Genomic DNA, 26,765 nt, shown 5'->3' with positions numbered 1-26,765 from the left:
TTTCAGCTTTAATCGCAGCAAAAGGTGGCGCTACAAAGTATTAACTTAAGGGGGCTGAATAATTTTGCACACCCAATTTTTCAGTTTTTTATTTGTTAAAAAAGTTTCAAATATCCGATAAATTTTGTTCCAATTCATGATTGTGTCCCACTTGTTGTTGATTCTTCACAAAAAATTACAGTTTTATATCTTTATGTTTGAAGCCTGAAATGAGGCAAAAGGTTGCAAAGTTCAAGGGGGCCAAATACTTTCGCAAGGCACTGTATCTTTACAGGCTGGAAAAAATATGCCAAGCTGTTGAGACAACAAACCGAGGTGCGGCTTCGGGACCTGGAATCCTGACTCTCCTCCACAGCCTTGATTCACCTCTTAAGGTAAATAGTCTGCCTACGCGCTATATTGAAAAATATTGACATAGGTAGGCTCGAAAAATCCATCAAAAGACTGCGCCAAACATACTATGATAAAGGCAATTAGGCTCATACATTGTTGGCGAGCAAACTTCGAGAACAAACCCATGCGGCGGCCCCCTAAGCTTTTCAGGTGTGGTCTTGCACTCCCATCCCGACCGCATCACTCAATTGTTTCGTAACTACCTTTCTGACCTCTATAATGATCCATCTATACCACATCTACCTGCTAAAGCAATCTTCGGTGATCACGTACCTCGCACGTAATGGCGTATCCACACTCCCGGTGACCGCCCTATGCTCTCTCAATTCCTTGATAACGGAAGAAGAGGTGACAGATACCCTGAAACTCTTACTGAATCATAAAGCCCCAGGATCCGATGGTCTCCCATATGAATATTATAAAGCCTTTTTACCAACCTTACTCCTATATAGGACTTGTTTATTCAACGGTTTTATGCACAAGGACAAGATTCCGAGAGATATGCAGACCTCCTACCCGACCCTGATACCCAAGCCAGACAAGGACTATATGCTATGTGGGAACTACAAACCCATAGCCCTATTATACTGGGACCTGAACGTTTTTACGAAACAACTCTCTCTCCGTTTAAACGAGGTCCTCCCTTCTTTAATATATAAAGACCAGGTGGGCTTTGTCCCCTGTAGACAAGCAGGTGACAACACAAGAAGGGTTATCAATATAGTAGACATAGTTAATAGGAAATATACAGAAGCGCTTCTACTTAGCTGAAAAAGCCTTTGACAGACTGGGTTTCCGGGGGCCATTCCTCAGAACGACTAAACACCTGTATACAGATCCCTCTTCCATGATCAAAACCCCCTTTGCGCCCTCTCCTCTTTTCACTATTTCAAATGGGACAAGGCAAGGTTGCCCACTCTCTCCATTACTCTTTGCTCTGTGCATTGACCCCCTGGCAGCCCAGATTCATCCTGACCCTAATGTGCATGGGGTTTTTATTAGTGGACGGGAGTTCAAGATCTCGCTTTTCGCAGACGATGTACTTCTCACCCTAACACACCCACAAATAACCCTTCTTAATCTACATAAGCTACTGGATGAATTTGGGGCCTTGTCTGGCTAAATTGAAGGCTCTGCCGCTCAACATATCTCCTTCAGAGATCCATCATCTCATGGAGTCTTTTCCCTACACATAGAAAGCTGACGCCATTAAATACCTCGGGGTCCACATTATGTCCCAATATGATTCTTTGATGTCAACTTTAAACACCTTTTTGGGTCTATTAGGCTGCTTTTAAAAAAATGGAGACATTTCCAAGTTTCATGATTAGGCTGTATAGCATCGATTAAAATTACGATTCTTCCCAAGATCCTGTACTGTTTCTTGACTTTACCGATACTTGTTCCTTAGGCACAGCTTCGGAAACTTCAAGCGGACCTAGCAAACTTTGTATGGAATCATAAACAATATAGGATAGCTTGCTCAACACTTTTTGCCATTGAGAATGAGAGGGGGCCTAGCTTTTCCCAACCTCATACGCTATTATCAAGCTGCTCAACTGTGGGCTGTAGCCTCATGGGTTTACCTTACCGGCGTATAATCGATGGTCACAAATAGATAAACTATGGCTAGCCCCAATTCACCCTAATAACCTACTGTGAAATGCTAACATACCTTCTGCCTCTCTGCTGCAGCACCAAAAGGGGAAGATGCCCTCCACAGTAATTGCGGTATGGTTGCCATCAAAAATTAAATCACCCCCACAGCGCCACCCCTTCCAAGGGAGGTGCCAAGCTGGCCACTTGGCCTAGTAGGCTGCAAGCTGCGGCCTCAATTTGTGTGGAGGCCCAGCCGCAAGTGCACTCATCCCAACAAGGCTCACTGGGGCTGCCCCCCCCCAATGGAGGCAGACTCGGTTGCATGGCCTACTGGGCCGCTAGCTGTGGCCTACATTTATGTGGATGCCCAGCCACCTGGGTGCGAGCCTCAGCAGAGCCGACCACCCAGGGGCAGCGGAGGGAAGGGCGGATACCAAAATGGAGGGTGGTGGCTTCAGCCGCCCTCACTGGGGCCACCCCACATAGCTCCCGACCAGTAGACCGCAAAGCCGCGGCCTATATTTTGGGCCGGATCCAGCTGCGTGAGGCGCAGACCCGCGGATGCCAAACCATCCGCTCGCCAGCCCAACAACTGCAACCGAGAACCCAGAGGACATCCCTGCCCTAGACACCAAACCCCAGGTAGCAGAGGAACCCTGCTCAACCCCCTGTTGTGCACCAGGAAAAAAACAGTCAGTAGCAACTCCAACAAGCCCACCTTAAGAGCATGTTGCAAAAGCCAGTTCATAACCTCACCCTGGGAGGGGGGGCCTGAAGACCCACAGTGACCACCACATTTTTAGAGGGCTGGGGGGGGAGGGGGAACGCGGGGGTGCCACCATCTGAGGGAGGGGCCCACGTCCACCCCAAAAACCCTCCAGGGTAACTGAGGAATGTGCATGCTTGCTGGCCAGACTGGGGGGACCCTCTGGATCTAGATTATCCGGTCCGTCGCCCATTCCGGCAGTTGATAGTAGATTCTCACAGAAACAAAATAACAAAGATAGGAAAAAATCCATTTAAAAGGAAAAATATTGCCAGGACCAGAGATTCCAGCAAGGAACTAGGTCCTTACTCCTGACTACACAGAAGAAAACTGAGTGCCTATAGCTGAGTGTGGGTTTATAACCCCTGGGACTGCCCATAGGTGTAGTCAAGCTTTTTCCTGCCTAGCGTCCTACTCCTGTAGGGGGCAGTATAACCCAATGGTTAAGAAGAATGTGTTTGGAGCTGTGTCCGTCAATAAACGAAAGAGAAATTAAGTGAGACAGACTGATCTTTTATTCTGAAGTTGCCTACTATCTCCAGGCATAATAAGAAACTGACAAGCACAGCAGGAGTAGAAGTGTATTGAAGTGCGCTTATGAAACAATTTAGTTCAGAGCAGTCAAGTGCTTCACCAATAATTTGTGTGAGCGTCAATGATTACAATAAATGTTTCTACACGGAAAACATTTCAGCTGCACAACAAGTACAAAAATGCCCTCTTAACAAGTATTTCTCTGTAGTAGTCGCTACATTTCACAGCTATAAAAGACATTTCTACTCTACAAAAAAATGCCTGTCCCATGTAACAAGGTTTACAGATCAGGGGTGCAGCTTTAGACCACTCTGGCAAGCGTAGGACTTCTGAAGTAAACATGTAGCAGGGTGTTACCGTGGGGGGAGTCATCTTTCGCTTCAGCTCACCTTCCTAAGGAGTCCACTGAGTGACACCATGAGTGTTTGTGTCCCGGAGATCACTCAGTATACAAAGAATAGGGTGGTCACATGATCACTACTGTCTTTTGATCACTAGCAGGAACCCTGCAGAGGACTGACTTATCTGCAGCAGTGGGTTTCCACGCTGCCATCTTGGTAAACCTGGTGACTTATATAGGCACCAAATTCCTGCATAATTTTTCAGGCATTTTGGCACAGGCATGATGTATAAATATCATATACTGTGTCTGTAGCACCCTCTAGTGTGCCACTAGACTAGCACAGACAAATGTATAGGCTCATGGTAAAATGAGTCTTGAATCTGGTTCAAAGGTTTATTGCAGGTCAGGCTGGATGACTAATACAGGCAGGTCTCTGGTGCCTCCCCGATTCTGAAAGTTTGGAGAATTTTCTAGAAGTAAGAGGTTGGAGGCCAGGAGGGTTGATCTGCATACTTAGGGAAACTTGGCAAATCCTCAGGCAGTGGGCCTGGCAGGGAGGATTAGCCAACCCTTAAATATGAAAGAGTCATGCCAACAGGGGAGTCAGGTGGAAGGTGGAGTGATGAGTAGACTGTCGGTGGCCTTGGAGGGAAGCCCCTGGTTTGGGAGGGGGAGCTCTGCCTCAGGCTGGAGCTTGGGCTGGTTTGGGAGGATCCTGATAGCAGTGTGGTTTGAAAGGAATCTTGCCTAAGAAGCAGTGGGATCAGGACAGTGTGAGTACTACAGCACACCTAGGGATTCACAAGGGGAAAGACTGTCATATGTAGCAAGCCTTTCTGGAAGACAGCGTTGTGCTTAATCTTTCCTTTCCTTTGCCCTGGGAGATCCTCGGAGCAAGTCAGTAGTTCCTGCAGATAGTGGAGCTGGGATCAGTGTCTACAGTGGAGTTGGAGGTACTCTGGTATGCAGTCTACAACACTGTGCTACTTTCTAAGGGACTGAAAGTTCCTAGACCTTAAGGGGCTTTTTCATTTTATCTTCAGAGTCTGTCAGTGTCCGAAATAGAGGACAGTTCAAGACCTTGTACATAAGGAGGAAGTTGTCCCTGGTTTATGTTCCTGATTCAAGTTGGGGCATCCCATACATCCCTTCACCCCATTCAAATTATTACCCCTAATAAAACATAAAATTAAAGCCAAGGGACTGACTTCTTGTGTTTGGATGCAAACGGAGAATGTGTGTTGCCTTGCTGTGCAGGATTAGGAAAGCCAGTTACCAGTGGCTCCTGCTGGAATAGTGCTACACATCAAAGAGGGCACTCTTGATGGGAGCACAGAGAGAGGACAGCAGCATCATGTAGGGCAAAGAGTTCAACCTTTTAAAAGACTATCTGAGAACCTGTGTCGCTATACCATTTTTAACCAAAATTTATGGAAGATGATTATTCCAGTGAGGTTTGCCTTAAAGCTGTATTACACCGCAAACTGCAGATGTAATATTTTGCAGCTTGCCAATCATTAGATCTGGTGGCTGCATTTGTTTTTCTTTTCTTAGGCTTTTTCCCCTCTGTTTTCACCTGGTGATCTGGCCAGTAACACACCTCTTGTATTAGGGTGCCTCCAGTCTGGATGAAAGAGCATGGTGGGCACCTTTGGACAGCAGCATTGTCAGTCTAGGGGAGAAGAGTGTTATATGTACTAGCAGATTTAGATACACTAGCAAATTGAAGCCAAACCCCAGATAACACTTTATAAGCAGTTACAGGAAACAGTTTTTTTTCCTTTTGGGATAAAGGTTTTACATAAATATATAATAGCTGATCATTGTAAGCACCCCTACTAGTGTTAAATGGTTTCTTTTATTTCTGTAACTGATACATTCTGCTGGAGAGCTTGTTCTTTTGAATAACAACAGACTTAGTGGCAAGATCACCAGGTGAAAATGGAAGAAAGAAACCCTAAAAAAGAAACCAATGGAGCCATCACATCTAAGAAATGGTAAGCTACAATATAATAAATGTTTGCTTCCAGGTTTAATATCACTTTAAGCCATAATGCTAGAACACAGGATCCCTGTGTTCATAACTGACAGAACAGCGGTCTGCCATGTTTACAAAGGCAGGCCGCCGTTCTGTCTCCACAGGGAGCGATTGTGGGTGCCCAGCAGCATTTGTGGCCGCCGGACCCACTGATCAGCTTCCCCTGTGGTGAATGGGCATGCGTGCCCCTGCTAGCGGTCCGGCCAAGCAACATATACTTACGTCGTTTCGCGGGACAGAGCCGACCTCTGCGTGGGCCGGTCGTTATGTGGTTAAACACAACCTGAACCCGAATAGACATTCTGGGGGAAATTAACTAAAGCTGGTGCACACAAAATCCAGTATAGCTGTGCATAGTAGCCAATTAGCTTCTAACTGGGTTACTGATCCTTCTAAATTGGAACTTTTTAGTAAACGCTTGCAGGTTTCTAAAGCTACGACCAACCTGCTGGAGAGGGGCGGTTTCAATTCTGACCAGTCATTAGGTGGAGCCTGGACTTAAAATGCTGCTACACATCGGACGTTGGCCACGCCACTTAAAGTATGCATAAATCCAAAATATATTTTTTCATTGCGCCTTTTTTTGTATAGATTATAGAGATTTGTAAATCGGTTGCAAAGTTTCATACCTGGAGATCAGGCCAGTAATAGAACTTCCTGTTGCAGGCTGACAACGCTAAACCACCGCCTTGCAGTTAGCAGCAGCTTGCAATGCATGCTCCTTTTCTTGGTCTTTGGAATACTAATCAAAAGAAGGCGCTCATACAGCAAACTGACAATGCTGCTGTATGACAATGCTGAGTTCTTGCCTTTGAAAACGTCATCTGTGACGAAACGTCGTAAGGACACGGCGTACTGACGTCATCTGATCGCGACCAGGGAGTGCGGACGAGCGGAGACCGTCCGGCCGGCGGCCTACACATATATGCTCCACATTTCCTTCGCTACTGTAAGTTTTATTCCTTATTCTTTTAATAAACTAAACGGTTTTACACTATGGAAGCCTTCTTTTTCATTTGGTGGTGATCTCCTTGGCCATATTGGAGTTATTCGTCCACAGTGTTGGTAGTAACTGCGTTTAAGTAAACGGCGTTACTTAACGCAGTTACTTTTCAGGGTAACGAGAAATCTATCAGATTACTCGTCCTTTCCCTGTAACGCCGCTGCTGCATATTATTGCATTGCCAAATAATTTAAATAATAATTAATGAGACTTTTGCCAGCCTGGGCTGAATATGTAAAAAGTTAAACAACATAGTCCAGACCAGGACCAGGACTCCACCCACCCACAGGGTAACGAGAAATCTATCAGATTACTCGTCCTTTCCCTGTAACGCCGCTGCTGCATATTATTGCATTGCCAAATAATTTAAATAATAATTAATGAGACTTTTGCCAGCCTGGGCTGAATATGTAAAAAGTTAAACAACATAGTCCAGACCAGGACCAGGACTCCACCCACCCACAGGGCTGAGGGCAGCAAGAAGTCCACCACCACCGACTCCACCAACGCACACAGCCCAGAAGAGGAGAGGAGAGAGGCACAGACAGAGGGACCCGGACAACAGTGTGCCTGTCAGGCCACACCACCACCAGCAAGCACAGCAGGTACCAAAAAAAAAACACCTCACAGTCACAGACAGTCAGGACCCCCACCAGCCACCACCCACCACCAGTGTGCCACATCACCACCAGTGTGCCACACCACCACCATTGTGCCACGCCACCACCATTGTGCCACGTCACCACCATTGTGCCACGTCACCACCAGTGTGCCACATCACCACCATTGTGCCACGCCACCACCATTGTGCCACGCCACCACCATTGTGCCACGTCACCCCCATTGTGCCATGTCACCACCAGTGTGCCACGCCACCACCAGTGTGCCACATTACCACCAGTGTGCCAAGCGCCCACACCACCACCAGTGTGCCACGCCACCACCATTGTGCCACGTCACCACCAGTGTGCCACGCCACCACCAGTGTGCCACATTACCACCAGTGTGCCAAGCGCCCACACCACCACCAGTGTGCCACGCCACCACCATTGTGCCACGTCACCACCAGTGTGCCACGCCACCACCAGTGTGCCACATTACCACCAGTGTGCCAAGCGCCCACACCACCACCAGTGTGCCACGCCACCACCAGTGTGCCACGCCACCACCAGCCAGGCAGCCACCCCACCACCAGCAGCAGCCAGCCAGTCCAGGCAGCAGCAGGTACCAAAAAACAAAAAAGGACTCAGACCCCCACCAACAGTGTGCCAAGCGCCCACACTACCACCAGTGTGCCACGCCACCACCAGTGTGCCACGCCACCACCAGCAGCAGCCAGCCACTCCAGGCAGCAGGTACCAAAAAACAAAACAAAATACAGTTACTCACAGTTAGGAGGACTCAGGACTCAGACCCCCACAGTGTGCCACACCGCCACCACTATTAAAGATCTCATAGAACGTAATTGCATTATAGAATAGTAAAAAAAGTCGCAGTTACTTTGCTGAGTAACTAATTACTTTTTCAATGTGGTAACTGAGTCAGTAACTCAATTACTTTTTGGGAGAAGTAATTTGTAACTGTAACTAATTACTTTTTTAAAGTAAGATGACCAACACTGTTCGTCCAGGATTCCACTGCAGGTCCCCTGAAGTTCATCATTCCTACAGGCGATTTAACCATTCCCTTAGGGTAAGAGGCAAATCTCACTGGTGAAGGCTGGCATCTCATCTTGCTTGATTCTCTTGTTTAATCTGGCCCAATCTGATTACTATCTGGTAAGAGGCGAGTGCTGTTGGTGGTGGTTATCGACACAGAGGACACCTACTTAAGATTTCCCATTCACTTTGGCGTTTTTTTCTCTTCACTGTGGTAAGAGACGACACCAGCCGTTATAGGATTGCACCTCACCCATATGTTTTGCACGTATTTCCAGTTATTTTTGGTAAGGGGTACCTATAGGTGTCCCATTTAGGAGCAATCTATTTCTTTTTCTTTTCTTTTTGTTTCAATTTACACTGGTGGAGTTTCACACACTTTTATCCATTTTTTTTCACCCACATTGGTGTTTAAGTTTTCAGTTTGTGTTGGGTTTTACACTATTGCGTTTTATTTTTTATCAATACTATTGAATCTACGCGAGAATACTGGTTCCAGTCTGCTATCAAGGGGACGAGATTTATCTTAGAGAACCTGCCTTTTGATTTACCATTTCTGGTAAGCGTATACCCATAGGGAGCCTGTTTGAATACTGTGATCCTGATACATATGGACTTTATTTTCCATAGTTCAAGTTAGCGCGACTTATTATAGACATTTTGCTTAGGGTGTGGACACACTTGAAGTTGCTGCTGTTCTCCTTTCCATTACCGCGGTTAATACCTTGTATTCCAGTTCTTGCCAAGTGACTTATGCCTCGTACACACATTCAGATAATCGGACGACTTACCGTTCGCATTTTGTTGCATGATACTAATATCGAATTCAACAATGCATATAAAACGTAGGATTTTTTTCGTAAGATTCCGGAAAAGCTTCCAGGTTGCTTAGCTATGTATCAGATGGTGCAAAACAAAAACAATGGCAGCCAGGCTTTTTCCGTGCTATTTTAGTGTTTCTGATCATGCGTGGTCTTTGTCGATCAATTTTTAGCGTACGCATACTGTACTGATTAAACGATTGTCATTCGCTAGGCTATCGTACGACAGAAGTTTTCGTGTTTGTCCCTTCGGATTTTGTTGGATGAACTGTCGTGATTGGCTGTCGAAAGCTGTGTACTAACGATCAGATTATCGTGCGATCAAGTCGAAAGCGATTATTTTCGTACGATTATCTGAACGTGTGTAAGAGGCATTAGTGCTGTCATCCTGCAACAGGAAATGCTACGAGTGGTACAAAACAAAACTAACAGGTTAATTTAGGAATGAAAGCCTATTATACTGTATGTCCCTCTCTGATTTCATTTTCATGCTGGGGCCTGAAGTGAGATAAAGTCAGGGCATAGTGAAACTAAATCAAAGGGCCGCAAAATAAGCTTTTCTGGCTAGTAAATGTAATAGGAGGCATGTGTTTTACTTTTTATGTTTAAAATGTCAGTCAGGTTTCATCCAAAAAGTTGGGAACATGCAATTGTCCATAATGTCTTGGTATGCTGATGCCTTAAGGGTTCTTTTCACTGGAACTAAGGGGCCAAGCCCAACCCCTGAAAAACAACTCCACACAATAATCCCTCTACACCAAATGATCTGGACCAGTGCACAAAGCACGGTCCATAAAGACATGGATGAGAGAGTTTGGGGTGGATAAACTTGACTGGCCTGCGCAGAGTCCTGAATCCGATAGAACACCTTTGGGATGAATTATAGAATAGGCTGCGAGCCAGGCCTTCTCATCCAACATCAGTGCCTGACCTCACAAATGTGCTTCTGGAAGAATGGTCAAACATTCCCATAGACACACTCCTAAACCTTGTGGACAGCCTTCCCAGAAGGGTTGAAGCTGTTATAGCTGCAAAGGTTGGCTAACTCAATATTGAACCCTACGGACTAAGACTGGGATGCCATTAAAATTCATGTCCGTGTAAAGGCAGGCTGGTGACTTATATAGGCACCAAATTCCTGCACACACTGACTCTGACAGGGTCACTATAATATCTCTATAAAATGTAACCGGGGCTAGCCTATAGCAGGTGACTGAATTTTTCCTGATGTGCAGATCACTTGATAAAGCCGGCCATCCAGGGGTCAAATTCCAAAAGAATTTTCTTTAGATAATCTTAACTAAGAATTTTCATGGGCCGCAGCAATGGCTGATTTTCGTGCAGCCAAAGACTTTGAGTGATCAGGCACGTTGGACATTTTTCGAAAAACAAAAAAAATTCTAATCAATGATGGGAGAATCCTGCGAGAAAATAATCAAAAAAGAAATGCGCATGAGCTGTGACCTGGAAAAAAAAGAAGATTCTTGGCCACAAAAATTCTTTTCTGTAGCAACATGACGTGAAATTGAAGGCTTGGCTGGACGAATTTCGAATTCAATGGTGGCACCATCGGATTACAAAATGCCGGAAACTTTCGAAAGAAAATTTGTTTGGAATTCGACCCATGTATGGCCTGCATTAGTCTCTGATCTACTGAATGCCTCAAAGCCAAACAAACTCAAGTGAAATTAGATTGTAGAAATTGAAGGAAAACAGTAATAAAGTTTAGAATATCTGTGCAAAAGTAAAAAAATTATTTAAAAATGCCATACACAAATACTTCCAAGCATTAACAATGTTTCTTATAGCACACAGATAACATTAGAAGAGGCATGCTGATAATGGAGTGGGAAAAACAATTAAAATCTTCATTAAGTTTGCTGTAGTCAGGCCGATTGCCTGTGAGAATGATGTGCAGTGAATCATCTTTCTGTCCTCTAACTTGTTGGTTGTTGTTTTCGACAAGCTTGATGTGAGTGCACTGGCTGAAGGACCATTGTTTTCTGCTCCCACAGAAAAGTCAATGGGCGCTGTCCACTGGCACAGAAGTTCTACAACAAGCTGCAATTCTCAATATATTATTACAAGTACTTAACAAAAAAATACAGAGGTGGGTGACACAGGTATCTCTCAAAAGTGTTAAATGCCGTAAGGTGTGATGGCAGTTGCGGTGCTGGAAGAGAGCGAAAGTAGGAGACATGAGCCACTGGAGTGGTGGAAATAATAATTTTTCTACTATGGAGAACTTCTCTTGAAATTATCATTTTGTAGAATACACTTGTTTTAAAGTGGAAAAAAAGCCTAATACTATCTATTCCTAAATGGTCCCTCCCCTGTGGGCATAGACCACATAAAGGACATATTCAATTTTATTAATAACCATATTTGTCAACCCTCTCTACCCTTTGAAGTGTTTATATTCTCTGAGCTGAAACCTTATTCAATCTTCACCATGCCTGTGTATTGAGCCCCCATAAACTTAAATGGGTGACATTACAGAGTCCTAGGTCTGCATCCTAACTGGCTGCTGATGGTAAACTGAGCCTGTGAACCTGCAAGTGCTCAGAGCTGTGTGCTTCCAGGTATTACGCAATGCAGAGAAGATCGGTGTTTACCAATCTTTTGCCTCTCTTGACTTCCACTTTATGTTGTTGAGATGTGAGAGGGAGAGTGGTTGAGTAATTAGGCAAAAGACCAAACTTGAAAATGCGTGTGTTATCAACCCACAAGGAGCCAGGTGCATTTTTGGCAGACCAACGGTTATTTTGCAGGATCTTGAAAGAGATACAACATGGAGAAATGTGCACGTATTACCGAAATGTACTCCATATGTATTTTTTTTAGTTTGCCCTGAAATACACTTTAAGGGTTCTATCGCAAGTAAAAAGAGTAAGGCAAGCAGATGACAACTGGAAAATTATTTGTATAGATGTTTGAGGTATGCCACTGAAATAGTGTAGAGAGCTTGGATCCATTAAGAAAATTGAGACCAAGTCCCCACTTAAAGCGGTAGTAAACCGCTGTGTGTTTTTTTTTTTTTTTTCTGGAACCTGCAAGGTGAAGCCATCGCATACCAGCAAATTATGTGAAACTTACCTTAGAACGAAGCCTTCCAGCGGTGTGCTGTCACCGCTGACAAGGCTTCCATCTTCACCCGGACTTCCTTCCGGGTTCGCGGACCCTGGCTGTGTGAGCGGCCGGAGCTGCGATGACGCCACTACGGCACAGGACTCTGAAGGATCAGCCCAGCCCGGGTGGCCGTTCATTCAGAACGTTTGCGCCGGTGACATAACCAGCTGCATGTACAGTAAATATCTCCTAAACGTTTAGGAGATATTTACAGTACCTATTGGTAAGCCTTATTATAGGCTTACCACTAGGTACAAATTATGCATGGTAGTCCACTTTAAGAAGGATAAAAAGGAGGAAATCCCAAGACACAGTGTCAAAGGAGTTTTTGCAATCTTAGAAGCACAGTCAGGAGTTTTCAAAAAGAGTTTCATTTCAACTGGTTAAAAGTCACAAACTTAAAATAAAATAAATAAATGTACAAATGTATTCCTGTTAATTATGTGAATAATGAAATAAGGTATACAACGCTGTGGTAGCCATAGCAACCCAGCAAATTATACCTACAGGCTATGACAGTAGCGCAGTGGTTATTTATCAAACAGTACCTCTATGTATGAGTTATTATGAGTGGAATTTGGAGGATCAGCAGGGAATTATCTTGCATATCACTTGAGAACATTTTCTGTTCTAAATTGTAATTAATATCTACTCACAGCTGCATGACCAGATACAAATGACTGGGACTCTCATAGATATCTTCCAAGGCAACGATGTTCTCATGCTTGATTCTGCAGAAGAAAAAAAACAGAAAATGAGCTGCTTGGTAAATCATTGACTTTAACAAATAGGTTCACCTGACAGGAAGAATTATTTATCACTGTTATTGTTTAGGCAACCATAATTTTCCCGCTATTTTGACTGGACTTGAAGCAATGCCTATGTCTATGGACCTCAAAACGCATTAAAATTGTCCCAAAGTAGTGCAGGGACTACTTTGAAGTCGTTGCAACTTGAAGTCGTACAGATACGAATGGTACTCATTGGAAATCATGGAGTACGACTTGTCATGCGACTTTGCAGTTCCAAATCGCAGGACAAGTCGCACAAGTGTGAAAAGGGCCTTAATCGCAGCTTTTCCCATGTTACCTGGTGGGTTGTCCCAAGAGACAAATATTTAAATGGTGAACATTTTTTAAAGTTGTCCTTTCTTTAAAGATTGTGCTGTGCACAGGTGTAACCTCATAGGATGCTACGTTATTATTAGAAAGAATGTCACCCCAGAGTATTTTGATATATACCATGATCTATGTACTTAAAGGGTATTAAACCCAAAAACACGTGTTAGCTGTAGCGTGGCTTTCATTTATTAGCCACTTTTATCTAAATCTAGTAGTGCATCTAACACTACCCTTTCCCCTGAAAATGCTGCTGTCCAACAGGTGTCTCCATTGATCCTCCATCCAGAGTGGAGACACCCTAAGTTGGCTGTTTGGATCACAAGATAAACATAAAGAAGAAAAAAAAACTTAAAAAAGAAAAAAAAAACTTTTGCAGCCACCACATTTAAATACTGGTAAGCTGCAACATATTAAACTTTAGTTTTTAGGTATAATACTGCTTTATAGAAGACATCTCAATAGAAATAACTTTTGTTCCTCTTGTCCTATGCATGTAGCACGTTGTCTCATTAAGAATCATGCTACAGTTCGGAAATAAAAGCAATATTTTCTCCTATTTGCGCTGGCTGTCAGCTGAACCCCAGGTCGAAGCCCAATTTATGGGTGTTCCTACAGGGAAGAGCACAACACAGCACTGTAGCAACCTTCCCCTCTCCTTTCTCCCTTTTCATGAGCCAGCACAACAACAACCCAGACTGTTTTGGGTTTGTGCTAAGACTGCAGGCTATGAACAGATTACCGAGTGAGTGAAGGTGAAGGGAAGAAGAAGCGATGTCACCTCTCCCATTCCTTGTGTTCACTTCACTACATATTCGTCTCCTGTGAGCAGCAAGCTTGGGCAATGGTAGGAGAGGGTTGATATGTTGACCTCACTAGCTTAGTATCCAAGGCACCTATCTAATATATTCTGGAACAAACATTCTTTCAGGTGAGACTCCTTTAAATGCCCTACAACTTAAAGTAGTTCTAAAGTTAAAACGCTTTTTTATCTTAAAGCATTCTCTGCATTAAGGTAAAAAAAAGTTTTAGCACTTGTTGTGACCCTCCCCCTCCTCAAACACTTATCTCTTTTGATCCAGCACTGTGCCCGGCTGCAGCTCTTTTCTCTTCACTTCCTCACAGGGGGCTCAGGCATTAGCAGAAGCCATAGGCTCCAGCTGTTGTCACCCAAGTCCTGTGAGGAGGGAGCAGGGGGTGTGGCCAAGCGGAGCTGTGTGTCTATAAATGCACGCAGCCCAGCTCAGGAGTGTGCCTGCACAGGTGCCCCATAGCACAAGGCTTGCTAAGGGGGCACACCCAGGAGAGGGGAATGGAGAACATCAGTGGGGGACTCCTGAAGTGGAGGTATGGTGCCACTCTGCAATACCACTTTACAATCACTTTAAAACCCTTGTCTATAAAACATTTTTTGTTAAAACTTACAATATGTCATTTTTTTATTGCTGCATGTGAGTCAGTTGGAGAGATTTCCTTTTGGGCTCCATGAACACTAGCCTTTTTTTAATCTTCTAGAAGCTATTAAAGGCCTTTTTTCAGCTCCTAGAAGCTAATCCTGTGTGTCCATGCGCATTTTATGCTATAAGCGTTTTTCAAGCATCAGCGTTTAGGAGCGGAAAAAAAACTGTTTTTGTAGAGTTTTTTGGAGCATTTTTCCAGCAGAAAAGAAAATGCTAAACGCTTCTAAGCGCTACTAAAACGCTCCTAACAGCTTTTTTGAGCGTTTTTTTTTTCCTTCATGTACTGTAAAAAAGCTAATAAAATGCTAACACTCCTAAAAGCTTCTAAAAGCTACTAAAACGCAACTACAAGCCATCACAGGCTCAGCATTTTTCATCCAGTGTTTTTTTTTTCTAGCGTTCCAGACCTTCAAAAAAACGCTAGTTGCATGGAGCCCTACATTTTTTTTGTGACACCAGTACTAGATTTAAGGGCAACAGGGGGTCACTGAAAGAGAGCAAGGACAACAATGAAACCTCACAGTGGTTCTAAACTTTCCCCACTATACTAAAAAGCCCTTGCTGGAGAGATTTCTCATTACTTCTCATCACTTGAGGGCAGACAGCACTAAAAACCCAACAGTGGTTTTCTTCCAGAGTTTAGCTTTAGGCTTAATGCACACTGGCAGCTCCTGACCGGGGGCGCGGGAAAATACGTCAAAAATGCGAAACATGTTTTTGCTGCAATTTTACCACAATTTTGCTGGGTTTTGCGTTTTCCCACAGCCAGGGGTTCAAAGTAGGCTATGTGTACATGAAGCCTTAGATACATGAGAAAAATATCTGTTATTCACAAACCCAAAACCGCACCATACACAAAATTAAGGGGATGTAAACCCTTGTTTTGTTTTTTTTTTATAAAAATACCAAACACGCCTATACTTACCTGCTCTGTGTAATGGCTTTACACAGAGCAGCCCTGATCCTTATCGCTCCAGGCCCCTCTTTTTCAGCTGCTTTGACTGGGGGCACCCATGCGTGAGTGCTGCTACTGCATCCATTGACATAGACAGGGGGACTCAGCCCCGCCCCCTGCTGCTCTGTCACTGGATTTGATTGACAGCAGCGGGAGCCAATGGGGCCATCGCACTTTGAATGACAATTGCGCGGTCATGCAACACTGTACCCAAATTACATTTTTTTCAGACAAATAGAGCTTTCTTTTGGTGGTATTTAATCATTACTGGGGTTTTTATTTTTTGCTGAACAAACAAAAAAAAAAAGACCGAAAATTAAAAAAAAAACAGTTTTTATAGTTTGTTATAGAATTTGGCAAACAGGTAATTTTTCTCCTTCATTGATGTGCGCTGATGAGGCGGCACTGATGGGCACCGATAGGCACTGATAGGCTGCACTGTTGGGCACTGATAAGCTGCACTGGTGGGCACTGATGGGTGACACTGATGGGCACTGATAAGCAGTGTTAATTTTGGCAGCAAATTTCAATTTAGTTTTAGTCTTAGTCTGAGGACTAAAATGGCATTTTAGTTTTAGTCCCATTTTAGTCTTCTGCAAGTGTTTTAGTTTTAGTTGTATTTAGTTGACTAAAACTCCAGTACATTTTAGTCGACTAAAACTCCAGTACATTTTAGTCGACTAAAACGTCCTAGATTTTAGTCGACTAAAACTCATTTTAGTCATCTATAATCAACTGGGTGTAGTTAAATTGTAATTTGTAATGCATTATTTAAGCATTTCTCTACAATTTCCAAACTCATTATATACTACTGCTGGTCCTGGAGTGAAAAATCTAATATGTTATTATTTATGGTATTAAGCTTTGAGCATGCACCAGTGTTAATTTTGGCAGCAAATTTCGATTTAGTTTTAGTTATAGTCTTTTGACTAAAATGCCATTTTAATTTTAGTCGTATTTTAGTCTTAAGACTAAAATGCCATTTTAGTTTTAGTCGTATTTTAGTCATCTGAATTGTTTTAGTTTTAGTCGTATTTTAGTCGACTAAAATTATGTTAATTTAGTCGACGAAAACGTTTTAGTCGGTTTTAGTCGACGAAATTAACACTGCTGATAAGGCGGCACTGATGGGCACTGATAAGGCGACACTGATAAGGTGGCACTGATAAGGCAGCACTGATAGGTGGCACTGATGGGTGGCACCGATGGGCACTGGTAGGTGGCGCTGAAAGGCACTAACAGGCAGCACTCATGGGCACTGATGGGCACTAATAGGTGGCACTGATGGGCAATGACCGGCGGTAGTAGGTGACACTTATGATGGGGAACTGATAGGTGGCACTGATAGGTGGCGCTGGTGGACACTGGTGGGCACTGGTAGGTGGCACTAGTGGGCACTGGTAGATGGCACTGGTGGGCACTAGTAGGTGGCAATGGTGGGCACTGGTGTGACACTGGTGGGCACTGGTAGGTGGCACTGGTGGGCACTGGTGCCCCTCTACTCTTTAGGACCGATGTCCCTCTGACAGCAGCCAGCGATCGTTTTTTTTTTTTTTTACTCACACCAACAGTGTGAGGAGAAAAAAACAGCTGACAGCTGATCACATGGTAAGAGGGCGGGCATGGACTCGCTGATCACAGAGTGAGCTGGGCTGCTCCGCAGGGAGCGCGCAGGCCACTTGTGCACGGGAGGATGTCAATGTACGCCCTCCCGGCAATTTAGGTCCATGCTTTAGCCGTCATTCGGCTATAGCGCCGGTGCAAGGTAGTTAAGGTGAAAAACCTTGAGGCTTTACAAGCACTTTAACATTTCTTTTGTAAGTTCTGCTCTTGATTCCTTGCACTAGGAACATTGTGTTTCGCTTTTGATAAGAACTGGAAAATTCATAATTATAGCAATCAAAAACTATAGTAAAAACAAAACAGTTTACAGAAACTGTAAACTTTTTATTATTTCAACGTACCTACTTTTTGTACATTAAAGCCTTTGCAGGAAAAAGGATGTGGACCAATGTAAAGAATATACGTCTTTTTTTTTGTTTAATACTAGCATGTGACATTTTTAAATATACAAAGAAAGAAAGACACACAACTTGAATGAATGTTAAAATGATTTTTCTCAGTAAGCAGATCTAAAAAATCCCATAGAGCAACAGATGGATAAGGTATGTGGATCTCGGCACACTGTATAAAATATGCAAATATGTACTAGTCACAGTGCTGAAAAATAAAGTTTGTTTATAACTGGCAAAGTCTAACTGGCAGGCATATACAAATCTAAGTATGTTTTCTATCTCTGCATTTCTGTTAGAAGAAAGCTGCCTGCCTGTATTCTGCCTACAGCTGACAGCATGAAATGTGGGCATGAAGCTCGACTAGTCTTACTCCAGAGATTCCTCATGCAGTATCTAACCATCCACCCACAAGTGTGGAGAAAGTGATCATCCTCTGGAAGTGAGACAGTATACTGGATTTGGCTGCTGAGAACCAGAAACATCAAAAATCTTCACATGTATCACACAGGCACACAAATTCTGTCCCTGTGTTGATGTGTTGCTTGTTTTGTTCTGTTCTTTAACTGCCTTAATGTGGTGGTCACTACCTATAGCTGTGGCCTCTTCCTGGAGATAGTTGTGGTCAGTTTTAGTCTACTATGGTTGCTCTCTGACAAAAATTCTGTAGGTTTGCTTTATGATAATATCAGTTGTCATCTTTAGTCTGTAGCATTTTGTCTCTGCATCATGGCTGCTCTCTGAGGGCATCATCTGTCATCTTTGTTTTATAGTGTTCAGTCTCTGAACTAGGGTTGCTCTCTGACAGTATAATCTGGCATCTTTGTTCTGTAATGTTCAGTCTATGGCAGGGGTGTCAAACTCAACTTCATTGAGCGCCGCATCAGCATTATGATTGCCCTCAAAGGGACGGTTGTATCTGTGATACTATATGTCCAGAGTATCCCACCCACCTTTCATCAGATGCCAAGAGTCCCCCCTACCCTCCCTTACATCAAAGTGCACCCCCTTTCCTTGTGTTGCTGCTGGACAGAAGCTAGGGGGCGGAGCTGGGGAGCAGAAAGTGCAGGGAGGAGGCCCAAAGGAGGGCTGGAGCTCTACAGCAGCTTTAGGTGGGATGCGAGGGCCACATGAAATGGCCTGGAGGGCCAGATTCCGCACGTGGCCCTTGTGTTTGACACATGTGGTCTATAGGTTTGGTTTACTAAAACTGGAGAGTGAAAAATCTGGTGCAGCTGTGCATGGTAGCCAATCAGCTTCTAACTTCAGCTTGTTCAATTAGGTTGGAAGCTGATTGGTTTCTATGCAGAGCTGTACCAGATTTTGCACTCTGTAATTTGAGTAAATCAACCCCTATGTGTCATGGTTGCTTTCTGATCATATCATCTATCATCTTCGTTCTGTGGTGTTCAGTCTACTGTATATGCCATGATTGATCTCTGATGGTATCAGCTGTCATCTTTGTTGTCTAATACTCAGTGTGTCATGGTTGCTCATTGACAGATCAGCTGTCATCTTGGTTCTGTAGCTTTCAGTCTCTGTGTTATGGTTGCTCTCTAACTGTATGAGCTGTCTTCTTTGCTCTGTAGAGTTCAATTCATGGGTCATGGTCGCCCTCTTACAGTATCAACTATCATCTTAGTATTGTCCAGCCTTTGTGTCATGTTTTCTCCCTGGCACCAGCTGTCATCTTTGTTCTGTAGTTTTCAGTCTATGTCTCAGGGTTGCTTTATGCTAATATCAGTTGTCATCTTTAGTCTATAGCATTTAGTCTCTGTGTTGTGGCTGCACTCTGAAGGCCTTGTCATCTTTCATCTTTGTTCTGTAGTGTTCAGTCTCTGTATTATGGTTGCTCTCCGACGGTATCAGCTGTCATCTTTGTTCTGTAGTGTTCAGTCTCTGTGTCATGGTTTCTCTCTGATCATATCATCTATTATCTTTGTTCTGTAGTGTTTAATCTTGGTGTCATGGTTGCTCTCTGACAGTATCAGCAGTTATCTTGGGTCTGTAGTGTTCAGTTTCTGCGTTGTCACCAGTCTGTGTAATGGGCGATCTCCAGCATGTTAAAAGTAGTGCTTGCATGTTTTGACATTGTTGAAACTGAAACCCCCTATAATCACTAAAATAAAATGTGAACCAAGCTGAATGGCTCAATACATATGAACATTTCTTTGATATACTATGACTCCCTTTGATGCACGATACATGTTCATCCAATACCCTGTTTGCAGGATCCAGATCAAACTGTATGCAGAAGACATGTTCACTTTAATTGCTCCTCCATCATTGCTAGAGCATTTTGGAGTGTGGGGAACTTGGCCTGGACACCAAACTGGTGTTGGAACCTCATCTGAGCCTCCACGTATACACAGCCTCAGAGCTATATTAACCACTTGCCGTCTGCTCACTAGAGCTCTACTGCGGCAAAGTGGTTCGTTATCGCCTGGCGACGTAGACCTACGTTGCCAGACACTCCCCTTTCTCCGGAGGTTCGCTCCCGCTGTATTCAGGCACAGCGGGAGTCGGGCCAGGGGAGGAGCAGCGGCGATCGCCGCTGTTCTTCCCCGATCGTTGGGGAATCAAGTGTGGAGATCCGCCTGCTTGTGTAAACAAAGCGGGCGGATCTCCTAAGTGACAGGCAGGGTCAGATTGCAGGGTTCAGCATAGCTGAACCTGCGATCTGTCCTTGTGTCACTCAGTCACCTCCCCCCACACATGTTAGTAAGCACCAGGAATACATTAACCCCTCCCTCTCCAATAAAATGAACCCCTTCCCTGCCAGTGTCATTTTTACAGTAACAGTGCATATATATAGCACTGATTACTGCAGTAATGTCACTGGTACCCCCAAAAGTGTCAAAAATGTCAGTCAAGGGTCCGATCTGTCCTCCGCAATGCCGCAGTCCCGCAAAGAAAATCGCAGATCGTCGCCATTACTCGTTAAAAAAAAAAACACCAAAAATGACAGAAATCTTTCCCTTAGTTAGTAAACGCAATAACTTTTGCACAAACCAATCAAAATACGCTTATTGTGATTTTTTTTACCAAACATAGGTAGCAGAAAACAAATTGGCCAAAAATGTAAAAAAATTTTGATTTTTACATTTTTTTGGGGGGGAATTTCATATAAAAAAATGTGAAAAATATTGTTATTTTTTCAAAATTTATGCTCTTTTTTTGTTTATAGCGCAAAAAGTAAATATCGCACAGGTGATCAAATACCACCAAAAGAAAGCTCTGTTTGTGGGAAAAAAAGGACGTAAATTTCGTTTGGGTACGGCGTCGCATGACCGCACAATTGTCAGTTAAAGTCGCACAGTGCCGAATCGCAAAAAGTGGCCTGGACGTAAGACAGCAAAATCCTCCGGTGGTAAAGTGGTTAATGCAGCCTTTCCTCTCCCTACAGTTACTTTTTAGATAGTTAATGAGGAAGGGCCTGACCTATAGACATACAAAGACCTCTACACACAATGCATGATCATCTTATGTTTGTAACTATTTGTAAATTAAAGTGGAAAAAATCCTAAAAATAATTATTTATTATATTGCAGATTACCATTCCTTAAATGTGGTGGGTGCAGTAATTATTATTTTTTTTGTTAGGCTTTGTTTCCTTCATATTCCCCTGGTCATCTGGTCATTATTGCACTTCCTTTCTTAGGGTATCTCCACTGGAGGAGCAATGGAGCCACACTTAGACAGCAGCATTGTCACTCAGGAAGAGGGTGCTGTTTTCTGCGCTACCAGATTTAGATGGACTTGACTAACAAATTCAAGCTGAACTCTAGCAATTTTTAACCTTCCCACCTGGCCTATAGCAGAATGATGGCAGGGCTTTCCCATCTTGACTGGATGTCATATGTCCACGGGATACAGTCGATGACTGATCAGTGTACAGGCTCGCTGCTAGTACCATGTGACCGACGTGACCAATCACAGCAGGCCACATGACAGTTGTACACAATGGATGGCTTCCTTTCATGCCATATATTGTATACAATTGTGTTGCTAGCTGTGATTGATCAATTTGATCACATGGTACAGACAGGGTCAATTACAGCCTATCTGTACCATGTGCTTAGCTTTGACCAATCACAGCTAATCACAACAAAACAAACTGAGTGACTAAGTTTCATTCAGTAAAATGCTTGCTTATAGCAATGTAATTCACCGCTATAAGCAAACATAATGTATATGTGTGCTAAAAAAATCATAAAAAAATGTAATAAAAATAAATAATTAAAGTAGTAATAAAAATAAATAATTAAAGTATTACTAAACCCACAACAGTAAAATCAGTCTGCAGTAAAGCATGCTTGTTATACTCACTATGGAACCTAAGGGGTTAATCCTCTGCATTGTGTAAAAAAGGCTGTTCAATCCTGTCTACTCTGATCATCTTCTTCCACTGACTCCAATAAAAATCCTGATATTTACAGAGCCAGGGGACCGGTGTTACGTTAAAAAACCATACCCCGTGAAGAAACCATACCGTCGTCACTTCCTGTGGGAAACAACTGAGCAGCGCAGCAGTGCGCATGCTCAGAGCCCCGGATACCTAATTGACAATCAAAGAATGTGACAAGTGCGCATGCTCGGAGGGCATGAAATAATCACGGGACTGTGTGTAATTTATTGCTTGCGGCGGGTATATTAAAACAGTTCGGCTGCAACATCAAAGATCTCCTCTCCTATCGCTGTCACTTCCCTCATCTCCGGTAATAAATATAAAAGCGGCGGCGGGTGTATGAGAGGTAAATGACGGCGATCGCGGCTCCGTGATCCGCTTTTATATTTATTACCGGAGATGAGGGAAGTGACAGGGGAAGGAGCGGAGATGAATTATGTTGCAGAGGAGCAGTTTTAATCGAACCGCCGCAAATGGAAGTACCGTGAGAAATCCATACCCTCCGTAGCTGCACCGGAAGTGACGAGGGTATGGTTTTCTCACGGGTATGGTTTTTTCACGGAACACCGGCTACATATGCTCAGTTTGGTGTGTATTGCCAGAGAGTTTTTTTTTTTCTTGGGAGAGTGCATGTGATCAGCACAGGGCCAATCAGCACTGTCCAGACAACGGGTCAGGGGTCCTGCATTCTGATAGGACAATTGTGGGAGAATGAAAGCTCCTTCTATAAGCTGTAACCTGACAAGAAGTCACAAGACAAACATGTCTAAATGCTGATGAAAAAGGTAATTAGCAGTTTATATTTACTCAAATACTTGCATTCTTATGTTCTGTGTACTATGGGAGACCAGATATAGTGAATGCAGGGTCCAGGGTTTAGTAAAACTTTTTTTTTTTTTTCAAACTCTGTCACCAGACGATGATGACGCTGTACAGCACTGGTGACAGTGTGTAAAAAAGTTCAACTTCAAAAAACCAGCATGCCTCTTACTGAATGCCCTGGACTGTCTATTTTCCAAAAATGTGGGAGTATTTGTACTGTCCTAGCATTTTGGGGCCTCAAGAAATGAGATGGGCCGTCAGTACCAATCAAGATTGATCAATTTTCAGATCTATACCATAGTTTGTGGACTCTATAACTTTCCTACAGACTAAATAATATACACTGATTTAGGTTGTTTTCACCAAAGAAATGTAGCAGAATATATTTTGGGCAAAATTTATGAAGAACAATTATTTATTTGCAAAATTTTATAACAGAAAATTTGCAAAATTTTCAGTCTTTTTTCGTTTATTTAGCAAAAAATAAAAAACCCAGTGGTGATTAAATACCGCCAGAAGAAAGTACTAGTTGTGTGAACAAAATTATAAAAATGTATTTTGTGTACAGTGTTACACGAAAATGCAACAAGCAAATGTTTTTTTTTTTCTTTTGGGGTAAAGGTTGTACATAAATAAATAAAGGCTGATCATTGTAAGCGACCCTGTCAGTGTTAAGCAGTTTAAGTCAAACCTCTGACTGCTATTTTTGCTGGACAGATTGGACTGTTAAAGGAAGTTGAAACAATAACAGACTTACTGACCATATCAACATGTGAAAATAAAGGTTAAAAGCCAAAAAGCCTAAAAAAAATACTTTTTTTTAAGTGCCTGCACAGATAAAACATCTGAAAATGATAGATAGATAGATAGATAGATAGATAGATAGATAGATAGATAGATAGATAGATAGATAGATAGATAGATAGATAGATAGATAGATAGATAGATAGATAGATAGATAGATAGATAGATAGCACCCTTAGTAGATTTTTTTTTTTTTTTTTTTTTACATGTCTACATTTTTTTGAATATGCATATGAGGCCACCAGGCTATGACACTGAAGCTCAAGGAATAATGCCTTTAAGACATGAATGTACATTAGGCAGCAAAGAGCAAACCACATACACATTATTTTTCATGCCGTAAGGTTTGTCAATTTGCCAGAGATCTGAAGAAGCAGGCAGTTCATCGGAAATTGCAATATCTGACATCAAAGACCAGCGCTGCCATGAGAAAAAAATAACTGTACTGTGCTAATCCCTTTAGTTTCCACAAAACATTTAAGGCAATGCAGAATATGTTTGTAGGGCATCCAATTTACATTTCTTATGACTATGGCCGTTTAACCCATTCAAGTGAAAGATCAGAGAAATAAAGAAACAAATGAATAAGAATAAATATATATGTGAAAATAGACGACAGATAAGATAATGGTCATTTCTTACAGGCATGCATGTGTAAACAGGCAGTCCCCCTTATTTCTACTTTTATGATCATATTAATGCAGGGGAACCATATTATATCATTGTGATAAACCCAAAATATAATCGTGTGCTAACAAATAAAATCATTTAGATAATAATCAATCCCTTCATACAACACATATAAATAAAATCCAGTAAATCAATGGAATAAAATGTGGGGACTGCTGCATCCCACCAGCTATCTGGGTGTGAGATATCATAAAGCTATAAAGAAAATATTAGGCCCCTTTCACACCTGCGGACTGATCTGTCCGTTTTTCAGGCGACCCGATTGGACCACCCATTGTTCTTTATGTGTCTATATATATATATATATATATATATATATATATATTGTGAGGGGTTAGCTCGGTAGAGGGGTTCGTTACACAGAGAGACAGCCGAGGAGTGGTTGAAAACAACAGTCTATGGTTTATTCTTCCAATTTTTCTTCAAACAAGTGCAAAACAGCATAATTCAAAAAACAAACATAAAATAATCCCTGGCCACTTGGGGCGTCTACCTTCTCACACAGGAACCTACCTATGGTGTCTGTCCCTAGGCTAGGCAGACACTGCTGGTCATACAGCAGAAAACCAACAGTCTTTGTTTTCTTTGCACACAGAAAACATCCAACACTTCACCTTCAGAAGTCTTTCAGCTGACTGCTCTCCTCAACTCGCACAGCTCCAGGAGGCATTCAACTCACTGCTTCTCCTTAAGGCACACAGCTCCAGGAGGCATTCAACTCACTGCTCTCCTCACTGCTCTCATCTCCATGAGGCATTTTCAATCCGTAGTCATCCTCTGGATAATTTATAGAGGCCTTAATTGCCTCATCCTGAACAGCTGAAGCTTTTTCAACGTCCTAACACCTTTCTGGCTACCTCTGCAGCCGACACCCTATAGTAATTGGTTAATTGTCTACACAAGGCAGAAATGTATCTCCCATCTGTGACACCACCCACAGATTTACCTGACTTCCTGTCACAATATATATATATATATATATATATATATATATATATATTATTCTCACATGTGTCCGCTCTCACCCGCCAGCATCCGATCTGGTCTGCTAAAAACAGACGGATGGGAATCCTGATGTTCCCCATCTGTCCGGCGGATCAGATTGGATGAAAATCAAATGGAAACAGATAGGTGGTCCACTTCCACTTGATTGCTCCCATAGAGAACAGCGGGCTGTGTCCATGTCCACTCTGCATAGCGGAGCGGACACAGACCTGTCATCCGCCTGCTCAGTGGGGATCAGCAGAGAGATGCGCTGTCCCTTTAAATAAATAATACAATAAATGTAATTCCAAATGAATGTGAATACTTCTAAAATACTGTGCTAAATCAATAGTGTAATAAACATATAAATATTATTATGGTGCATAAATTATAAATAAAGAAAAAAAAGTCCAAATAAAGTGCAAATATAGTGCCAAATATTCGATCCTGCACACTCTTCTATTCCTATGTGAAAATCTTGAGCAGACCACACTACCAAAGAAAGAATGTGCCACCAAAGTCTCTTACCACAAAGAGTTAATGAGCTTGTTACCAGATTGCTTGATCTCACACAAAGATCAAAGAATGTCTTGTTGCTCAGCAGCCAAATAAATCCTGACCCAGAAGAGAACAATCTCTTCCTTCCTAAATCAGTTCACTCAATAGAGGATATTAAAGTGCAAAGGAGGCCAAAATAATGTAGCATTTCCGGGAAGCTCCATACACAAGTACATTCTATTCTTCCACCAGGTGTCCGGAATAACGTCACATGTGAGGCCCCGCCCAACATGTTTCTTTGTAAACAGCGTCCTCAGGGGAAACCGCATCTCGATAACACCCACACGTGATGGTGAGCCTCCACAAATGAAAAAAAAAACATTAATTCCAGGGGGGCAGGAACAGTAATGCTGGGGAGGAAAGGGTTAGAATGATAATGCTAGTTATCCTCCAGCCACAAAATGTGGTATGCTCCATCTGATGTTCTGCAGTTTTTAATGCCCATTGTAGGAAACTCACAGTGTGCAGTGAAAGCATTTTCAGTACAAGAGAGGGGCCTGCATAACTGTGCAATGCATAAGGTAAGGCTGTAATTCAGTAATTTTATAAATTATGGTCACACATGTATTTTCTGTTGAAAGTGTAAAAATTTTAATAAGTAATTAGCAAAGGATCTAACATTTGAAAAAAAAGTTTTTTTGTCCAATGCTCATTAAACAAGAAAGCTTTA

General features: G+C 42.8%; 1 protein-coding gene across 1 annotated transcript in view; it reads right to left on the bottom strand.

The window, feature by feature from the left end:
• CAMK1D (calcium/calmodulin dependent protein kinase ID) overlaps positions 1-26,765 on the bottom strand; it is a 422,171-nt gene that overhangs the window by 99,352 nt on the left and 296,054 nt on the right. The window contains exon 3 of the mRNA XM_082254375.1: positions 12,941-13,015. Coding sequence (XP_082110501.1) covers positions 12,941-13,015 — 75 coding nt within the window. The remainder of the gene's footprint in view (positions 1-12,940; positions 13,016-26,765) is intronic.

Source organism: Pelophylax lessonae (genome assembly GCF_965119305.1).
Source record: "Pelophylax lessonae genome assembly, chromosome: 4".
Taxonomy (NCBI): domain Eukaryota; kingdom Metazoa; phylum Chordata; class Amphibia; order Anura; family Ranidae; genus Pelophylax; species Pelophylax lessonae.
This window is presented reverse-complemented; position numbering and strand designations above follow the sequence as displayed.